Source organism: Lupinus angustifolius, chromosome LG04 (genome assembly GCF_001865875.1).
Source record: "Lupinus angustifolius cultivar Tanjil chromosome LG04, LupAngTanjil_v1.0, whole genome shotgun sequence".
In the NCBI taxonomy this organism is placed as follows: Eukaryota; Viridiplantae; Streptophyta; class Magnoliopsida; order Fabales; family Fabaceae; genus Lupinus; species Lupinus angustifolius.
In genome coordinates, this window is record NC_032012.1 from 9,134,261 (window position 1) to 9,143,789 (window position 9,529).

A 9,529-nucleotide genomic window follows, 5' to 3' on the forward strand; every position below is an offset into this window, starting at 1 on the left:
TGGATAAATTTTGAGTTAAAGCCAAAAGCTTGAAGAGTGTCAAGGAGGAATGTCCATTCAATTGTGTCAAAAGCCTTCCTGATGTCAAGTTTGATAGCTAAATTGCTCCCAAAAGCCTTGTGGTCCAGCATATTGATTGCTTCAGAAGCAAGGCAGATGCAATCCTTTATCTGTCTTTCCTTAATGAAGCCTCTTTGCTGGTTAGAAATGATTCTTGGAGCAATATCAGCTAATCTATCAGCTAAAACTTTGGTGATGATTTTGAATTGAAAGTTAGCAAGAGCAATAGGCCTGTAATCCTCAATTCTATCAGCACCATGAGTTTTAGGGATAAGGATGACAGAGTTGGAGTTGATGTTTGGCATCAGCCAACTGTGCTTGAAGAACTGCATAACAGCATTGCACACCTCAATGTTGATTATATCCCAGAAATTCTGATAGAAGCAACCAGAAAACCCATCTGGACCAGGGGCACCCTCCTCATTAAGTGCAAACACTGCACTTTTGATTTCAGCTAAAGAAGGCATAGAAGTTAGCATTGAATTATCAGAATCAGTTACCAGCCTAGGAATTACCTCTTGAATGAGAGAGTTAGGAACTGTGCTATTATGAGAGGCAAACAGATTGGTGTAGTAATCAAGCACATGGTTTTCTATATCATGTTTAGAAGTTAAAGTAGAATCACCATTTTTCAGCATAGATAGAGATTTGGTGCCCTGTCTGATCTTGGTTATTCTGTGAAAGAAACTGGTGTTTCTATCACCCATAGAGTGCCAATTGATCTTAGCTTTTTCCTTCCAGAAAGCTTCCTCCACCTCAAGAGCATAACTCAGATTGAGCTAAGTTTTCCTGCTCCAAAAGATTGGAGTCTGGACCATGATCATTGATAGAATCCTGAATAGCATCCACATTGGCCTTTGCAGAGTTGACTCTTTGGTGAATATTACCAAAAACATTTTGATTCCAGCTTATGAGCTCTTTTTTCAGATTGCTGAGTTTTTGAGATAGGACATACATTGGGCAACCCAGGACCTGAATTCCCCAAACCTCAGCAACTAATCTTCTGCAGTCAGAGTTCAGCAGCCACATTTTATGAAATTTAAAGGAAGATTGCCTAGGCTGCACCTGATAATTGGATAAAACCAACAGAGGGTGGTGATCAGAAACAAGTCTGGGCAGAGTGCTACAAGTTGTATTGTTGAAGGAATTTAACCAATCCTCATTTATCAATGCTCTATCAAGTCTCTTCTCAGTGGATGCACTACCAATTCTTCTGTTAGACCAGGTATATTGAGCCCCTGAGGTTGGAAGGGACATGAGCCCAGCATGATCAATGAAAGCCTGAAATTCAGCACAAGGAGTCCTAGCTGGTAATCTCAGACTCCTACACTCATGAGCACATACAGCACCAAGGCCCAGGGAAGTCAGCTATGAGCTTTTGAACATCAAACCAAAGAGATCTACGAAGGATGTGGTTTGTTTGTGCATAAATTGCACAGATGTAAATGATCTTATTGTTGACCAACATAGAAAGAGCAATATGCTGATCAGCTTTTATTAACACTGAGGGAGCTAAGTCAGGGTTGCATAGGACCCATAAAGAGGGGAGATACTCACCTCTATCATTCACCACCAAAAGCATAAGGTTTAGATCTTTCCAGTACCTGTCTGAGACCCTTAGATTAAGGATTTTAGGCTCAGCAATCATAACAAAATCAGGCTTATTAGACAAGCAAAGATTCTTGAGATAAATTTTAGTTTTCTGGTTACCAAAACCCCTGCAATTCCAAAACAGGGTTTTCATTGAGCAATGTTTAGGTAGGCACCCCTTCGGGTATTATGGATCCTCAAAGATTTGGTGCTCTTCCTTAGCTTCTTCTTTTGAGACTTGCTTAGAACTGCTTGGAAATCTTCTTCTCCCTCTATAGAGTCATTATCATCACCCCATAGTCTTCCCACTATCCTCATATCCTCATAGGCAGCCTTGTTATTCATGTCTGGAGTCTCTTGGACAATGACATTTTCATTAGGTAGATCATCAGAATCAGACTCCACCTCCCCTATTACATTGTTGAGTGCCAAATTTTTCAACTCAGACAAGTTTCCTTCTTCTCTGTCTAACTCCAAATTAATGACTAAGTCATTTATCTGTCTGGATTCAGTGACATTGTTGGTAGCTTGGACCTCTACCAAGTGTGGGACAGTATCAGGCAGGGGATTCTTTTTGGCTCTATATCTTGGAGCCTCTTCTGCTTGATTCTTGGCCATATGACTTTTATCCTTTGGCAATGCTGGTTCCTCATTAGCAGATTTCTTGCCTATTTTCCGACATTGGGACACAGTATGGCCAATGGCATTACAACCTGTGCAGATTCTAGGAAGGTTTTCATACTCTATACCAACGAAGAAGGCAAATCCTTCCCTTTCAACCAGTATTTGTTCTGGAAGGTCCCCTAGCAGATTAATTTCTACTAACACTTTGGCATAATGACCAAAAGTTCTGTTGCTCGTTGCACTATCCAAGGATATTGGAGTGCCAATGCCTCCAGCTATGGAAAATAATATTCTTGGGCTCCAATATTCTTGGGGCAAGCCAAGGATCCTGATCCACGTTTGAGAATGAGTTTGCTTTTGAAGATTTGGATTGAAGTCTGGGGTCCATAAGAATAACCTCAGAATTCCTGGTTTGAGACTCCAAGTTCCAGTGGAGCAAACTGTTCTCATATCCTCCAAGGAGGAGAATGAAAATTCATAAAACCCCTTCCCTAGAGAGAGCATATTCCACTTACCTATCATGTTCCACATTGCACAAAGCTTGGCTTTCAGATCTAGAAACTTCATAGGTGAATCCCCTTTAGAAAGGACAATCCGTCCATGAAGATGTGTTTTGCATCTATTCAATCCTGCTTGATATTCAGCTTCAGGGATTTTAATGGCCACTGCATCTCCCTTGATACATGGTTGTGGGAGTTGAGAGGTATTTATGTCACAAGTTTGGCCTAGAGCTTGTGCAAAGGTTTTCCTGGAGGGAGGTACCTTAGTATGTTCTTCTTGCCTCACCGTGGATTGCACATCTAAGAAGGACCAGGGAATAAAATTTGTTGCCATGATGTTGTATCAGATCCAAGAAAGTTGGAGGACCTTCCAATGAAGTTGGAGGAAATCCAAAAAGTTTGGAAGAAAGGTCAAAGCCCTAGCAGAGCTTCAATATTACTTATTATTATTGATACGTATTTTGACATATGAAGTGATATATGTAGATATTTTGTTAATCATTTACATATAAAAATAAGAGAATCAATAATATATGAAATGATATACACATTATGGTGATGAAACATTTTTACAAAAGTGTCATAAATATCTAGATTAAAAATATGAAATAATATTAAAAGGTAAGTTGTCCACTATCTACTTTGGGTCTAAGAGATGTAATTATTTTGTATCCAATTTAATATACACATGCAAACATAATCCCTTAACCGACCTATGAGACAAAATAGATCAGATCATACATATCCCTTAACCGACCTAAATTATTGATTATGTATAATTTTTTAACTCAAACTTATCTCTAGACCCAATAAAACTCAATTATATTTAAGTTCAATCATGATCAAACCAATTCAGGTGAGCATGTATAATTAGGTCATGCTCACCCTAGTTGTTGTCATGTATGATATAGAAGAAATAATAAAGTTTGAGATGAATGATAGAGAAGAGTGATTGAGAAGAATGATATAACCATGAATGGTAGAGATGAAATGGGTATAGGAGACCACCATTTGGACAATTTAGTAATAGGAGATAATAAAGTATGAGAAATAGTACATTCTCCTACCTTTTCCCACAAATAAGTGTGCTAATAATAACACTATTTTTACACATATAGCAACAACATAAAAAGAGAATTTTTTCGGTAAAAAAAGAAGAGAAACATCACGTCTCTTTTTTCTATTTTTTGTTTCTTTTTATTATAAAAAAAAGAGTAAATTACACCCTGAGTTTTAGTGAAATTACACAAACCACATCTCACTATTCTACACTTACACAAACCTCCACTATTTTTTAACTTTCATTACATTGACCACCTCTGCATAAGAAATAAACGTAATCTTTTAAACAAAAAATGTGATAAATGTAATTAAGCTAAACAAAACATGATATATTGTGGAGACACGTCCAAATAATATATGAGTCAATATTTCTTTATTATTTTTGGTTCGTTACACTATATTAATATAAGAGCGATTTAAACAATATTTCTTTAGAATTGTTGATGCATTTTGTAGCAAAAAATAATAAAGATACATTGATTTGTATATTATTTAGACTTGTCTACACAATATATCATGTTTTGTGTAACTTAATTGTTTTTTATCACATTTTTTGTTTAAAATATTACACTTCTTTCTTATGCAGGGGTGACCAATATAATGAAAGTTTAAAAATAGATGAGGTTTGTGTAGGTGTAGAAAAGTGAGGGGTGATTTGTATCAGTGTAATTTACTCTAAAAAAAGTATTCAAATATCTACAAATGATATTTTTTCTTTGAAAGGAAAAAAAGATGTTATTAATAAAAGCTAGCTTTAACATGAAAGTAAAGACAATTCCACCTTCCTCTTATTGAAGGTTATCTAAAAATATCATGTAATGATACATTCCTATCCAAAATAACCTCATAAATTCTCCACCACACAGGAAAGTGACCTCACTACTAAGTAAGTAAACCACTAACTTGTGAGACATGCATGTCATAATTCATTTATCAGAATTTCTTTTCTATAAATTATTGAGACATGAAGTTAAAAGCTCAACGTGTTTCACCTTTGATGCACGGATAAGGAGGACCATGAAGTTGTGGTTGAAAATTAACAAGATAAGGTTATAATATTAGGAGAAAGAACCACGAGTAGCACGAGGTTGGTATATATTATTATTAGTTTATGTTGGACCAGAATGCGACCGGGTACTCTCCAACCACTAGGGAGTTCCATTGTTACATATGGAAAGAGTGAAGAATTACAAGACATCACGTCTTGAACCAAAACTTTTAAGGCATCAGTTTCATGAGTCTTTCCTTCTCGTAAACTATTTCATTTCTCTCTGCATATTTAATGTGGATACCACACACTTTCCGGTCCGCTTCCCCTTGAGTCCACCATATCAGAGCCCATGGTTTGGCTGGGACATGGTGGACTCAAGGGGGAGCGGACCGGAAAGTGTATGGTACCCACACTTGAGGGGGAGATTGTTGGGTTTATTTAAGTGTGAAGTCTCACATTGGATATGCGAGGAGTAATGAAAGAGTTTATAAGAAGGAAAAACTCATGTAACTAATGCTTTAAGGTTTTGGAACTCGGTGGTTAGAGACTCCCCAATCGCAGTCTGGTCCAACAGTTTATAATGTTATAGTATTAATTAATGGAGAAAGAAGCACGAGGTTAATATAATAACCAATCAAGACCTCTTATCTAGTTCCCCTATAACCCTATATAAAGCATGCAGCATAAGCAGTAGTGAAGAACATAAGGTGAATAGGTTAGAAGAAGAATAAGAAGTAAAAAAAAAACAAGAAAAGAAGATGACTTTGGGGGATAGTGTAGGTGAGAAATGGCAAGAGTTGAGTGGCCAAAATTATTGGAAGGGTTTGATAGACCCTCTTAACATTGATTTTCGTCGCTACATCATACACTATGGTGAAATGGCTCAAGCTACTTACGATGCTTTCAATACTGAGAGAGCATCTAAGTATGCAGGATCTTGTTTATACAGGAAGAGTGAGTTCTTTAAGAAGGTGGATTTGAAACACGGGAAGCTTTATACAGTGACCAAGTTTCTATATGCAACCTCATCAATCCCTTTGATCCCTGATATCTTCATGGTAAAGTCATTTTCTAGGGAGGCTTGGAGCAAAGAATCAAACTGGATAGGGTATGTTGCTGTGGCCACAGATGAAGGGAAAGAAGTGTTGGGGAGAAGGGACATAGTTATTGCTTGGAGAGGAACAGTTCAGAACATGGAATGGGTTAATGATTTGCAATTTGTATTGCTACCTGCTCCTCAAGTGTTTCCTAGTAGTGGTTTATTAATCACTAGTTTGCTTACTAATCCTAAAGTACACCAAGGATGGTATAACATTTACACTTCTTCAAGTGAACGTTCACCCTTCAATCAGACTAGTGTAAGAGAACAGGTAAATATATATATATACTTGTGGAGATTTTTCCATCCTTTCCATTTTCTGCAGACATAGAGAATTTGAATTCGGTATATGTAGGGTGATATCTTCAAATTAAGGGACCCTAGATGAAATCTATATCTTCCATCTAGCTACTCTAATATAACTAATCAATTTTCATTACCATTTTTAACTAAGTTGCAAAATCACTTATCGAAGATTTGTAATAAACTTAATATTTTATTACCAACAATCAAATCTTACACTTATTAGTTAAGAAGACTATATGAATTGATCGATATCATAATACTCTATTATAAACTATATTTATTAATATAATATTATTTAAATGTTTCCTAAGTATTTCACCTATAATTTTTCTTAACTTCTATTTTCCTCTTGAAATTAGACTAATTTTCATTTGGTAGTGATTGATTTACATATAATACATATCACTATTTATATTTTGGTTAAAGTAGTAGATTAATCTCCTAAACCAATTATTATAGTTTCCAAGTGTATCCTTTACACATATACAAAACATTTCCCACACAATTTTACCATTTTTTCTATATACTTTGGACTTAATTAATATTTTTAGTTTCTCATTAAATTAGCCTCAAAATTTTATTAATGAATAATTATTAATATAATTCTAACATGATTATAAATAGTTATAAATCCATCCTTAAGTTGACAATAATTTATTTTAAACATAAAAAAAGTCATAAAAGGCCCAAAATTATGATAATTAAGTAATGATGAAATTATACAATCTTCCTCTAAGCTCTTCTAAGCTTTGACTAAATTATATTTAACTCTCTTCCCGTTTACATTCACCTTCCGTGGTTGTAATTAATTAATTTATGGTCGAATATATGATTTGAGGAACTTATGTGAAAGTACTTAAAAGCTAGACCAATAGAGTGATAATAGCACTATAGCATTGTGTTTTTGTTGATGTTGATAATTATATTGTGCAGGCAACAAGTGAGGTGCAAAGGCTAGTGAAGTTATATAAAGGTGAAGAAGTAAGCATAACTATAACTGGTCACAGTTTAGGAGCTGCAGTTGCAACCCTTAATGCAGTGGACATTGTTGCAAATGGTTTCAACAAAGGTGCACCAGTGTCAGCTTTTGTATTTGCCAGCCCAGGTGTTGGTGACATTAACTTCAAGAGGGTAGTTTCTGAATACAAAGATCTGAGAATCTTTCGTATCGAAAATGTGTTAGATATTGTTCCAAAGTATCCTCCTCTTGGATATTTTAACGTTGGTGAGGGATTGATGATTAATACCCAGAAATCTGGGTACTTGAAGTTGCCTGGTGATATAACTAGCTGGCATAGTTTGGAGGCTTATCTGCATGGAGTAGCAGGAACACAAGGTGCAAGCATTATTATTGGAGCTGGAGAATTTAAACTTGATGTGGATCGTGATATTGCACTTGTGAATAAGTCCTTGGATGCCCTAAAAGATGAATATCTTGTACCTGCAAGTTGGTGGGTTTTGAAGAATAAGGGTATGACTAAACAATCAGATGGTACATGGAAGTTGGAGGAGAATAAAGAAGACAAGGAGGATTGCTTTTGATCCTTGAGTTGAAACTTGAAAGTGCCTGTGATTCTCAGTTTCACATTTGAGGTTGTCACTTTGTGTTGTGACATGTGTGTTTGGTTTGGTTAAGATGCTTAATAAGATCCCAACTTGCTTTTTTTTCTTTCTTTTTTCCTTCAGTAATTACTTGAATAGTAGTAAGTATTGTCTTTTATTATTATGTTACTCTTATATTCATAATAAAATGTTGGCTGATTAAGTACTTTTTAAACGAAATCTGAATCATTTAATTTAATTATTTTGTTAATTTGCACAAATTTTATGAGGTTGAGTCTATGGTGTCCATGAATATGAGAGGGTGGGTGTGACTCTAAAACAAACTTTCATTTAATTATTAGTATTTTACTAATTGTATTACGCTAATAATAATAAACAAAAATATTAATAATAATAAAGATTTAAATATTTAATTAGGTAGCATGATATATTTTTATTAGAACGAGACAAAACAATATCTGAAATATGAGATCTTCATTGAAAATGATCTAATTTGGGTTTCCTTCATTGAGTTGTGCTTATTAGAATTAGGGAACTAGAAAGAAACTAATACACTTGAGAATAAAGAGGAATCATAATAAATGAATTCAATATCAATGGCTGAAGTACTGAAATTCCCCATTTCAAGTCTTAGGCTTCTCAATTTACATATTATGTGAATATATAGTGAAAATGCTTATGTTTTTTGTGTACACAAAATGCTTATAATTTTAATTACAACCATTGCCCTTTTGGTTGCCACACTATGCAGTCCTTTGTACAATGATAATGTCGTTTTTAATTTCAACCATTTTAATCATTTTTGGTCCCACTGGGATATCATATTTTGAATGTGTTCTTTATCAGAACACAAAGATACGAACTATGATGGATCGGATGTTGATGAAGAGGTAGGAAGTGGTCGTCAAGGTGATTGGAGGAAGCAAGAGAGTTGGGCCCGCCGGTGGAGGTACCTGAAAAGGTTCTCCGACGATCAAGTCAGTATATGAAGTAGAGAGAGTGAGTGACAGGAAGAATAATATTAGAGAGTCAAGGAGTTGAGGTTAAGATACTTCCTCTTGGTGGGTATTCCTATTTATAGGAGTAAGAGTTGACTTTGGGTTCTTGGCTGGTGGTGCGACGCGTGGCCGACCAAAGGTGTTGTCGGGAGTTGCTTTTCCCGTGTCAGGCGGTCTATAGGATTGTACATTGTGCCCTTCTTGTCTCCTAGCCTGTGGTTGGTTAGGCTCCCGTTCTACAACCCGTCTGTCGCGCTGGCAGGTAGGTTGGTGGAGTACGGAGAGCATGTTGTCCCTTGGGTCAACTTTGGTGGTCCCAACAAGTGGGCCCACCTCGGCGACCAAACATATGACCTTTGGTTCGCCGGATAGGAACAGTTGCCCCCAGTCTGCCAGGATGCTGGATGAGTATGCTGGGAGACTTGATACGAGCCTCCTTTGATTTAGGCGAGGGGTCTGTTTTGGCGTCTTAACTAGCGGCTCCGATGGGCGAGCTAATTGGATGATGGGGTCTTTTCTATGGCAGATGGTCCTTATGAGGTTCGGCGCCCTGGTGTTGAAAAGCTGTCGATTGAGTTGACCGGGGTGTTGGGCGAGGCTCGTTATTGCTGATTACTCTATTGGGCGTATGGATTCATCTGGAATATCTTGGGGTCTTTCTGGGACTTATGACGTATTTCCTCGATTCAATGCACCACGTGGTAGGTATTAATGGCCTTGGGCAGTGCACTGGCCA

The 9,529-nt window shown here is 36.5% G+C and overlaps 1 protein-coding gene and 1 long non-coding RNA gene across 4 annotated transcripts in view; one reads left to right on the plus strand and one right to left on the minus strand.

Annotated features, from left to right (window-relative positions):
* The window catches only part of LOC109345586, an 11,249-nt gene extending 4,816 nt beyond the window's left edge, over positions 1 to 6,433 (minus strand). Inside the window, exons 1-2 of the long non-coding RNA XR_002107428.1 lie at positions 6,306 to 6,433; positions 1,383 to 1,384 (exon numbers count right to left, since the gene is read on the minus strand). This is a non-coding gene — a long non-coding RNA (uncharacterized LOC109345586). The remainder of the gene's footprint in view (positions 1 to 1,382; positions 1,385 to 6,305) is intronic.
* LOC109345579 (phospholipase A1-II 1-like) lies at positions 5,536 to 7,917 on the plus strand. Of its 3 annotated transcripts, XR_002107426.1 has the most exons (4): positions 5,536 to 6,197; positions 7,166 to 7,778; positions 7,809 to 7,866; positions 7,899 to 7,917. XR_002107426.1 is itself a non-coding variant. In XM_019584663.1 (3 exons), exons 1-2 carry the CDS (start codon positions 5,586 to 5,588, stop codon positions 7,772 to 7,774), a joined length of 1,221 nt encoding a protein of 406 aa, XP_019440208.1. In that variant the 5' UTR covers positions 5,536 to 5,585; the 3' UTR covers positions 7,775 to 7,778; positions 7,809 to 7,885. The 3 variants fall into 3 exon arrangements, 2 of the variants coding, with proteins under 2 accessions (XP_019440208.1, XP_019440207.1); XM_019584663.1 differs by lacking the exon at positions 7,899 to 7,917 and having other exon boundaries at positions 7,809 to 7,885; XM_019584662.1 differs by lacking the exon at positions 7,899 to 7,917 and having other exon boundaries at positions 7,166 to 7,869.

Bases quoted from the DNA above. Each gene is read 5' to 3' on its own strand.
- LOC109345579 (XM_019584663.1), top strand. From the start codon at position 5,586: ATGACTTTGGGGGATAGTGTAGGTGAGAAATGGCAAGAGTTGAGTGGC. The intron at 6,198-7,165 runs GTAAATATATAT...TATATTGTGCAG, and splicing joins AGACTAGTGTAAGAGAACAG to GCAACAAGTGAGGTGCAAAG.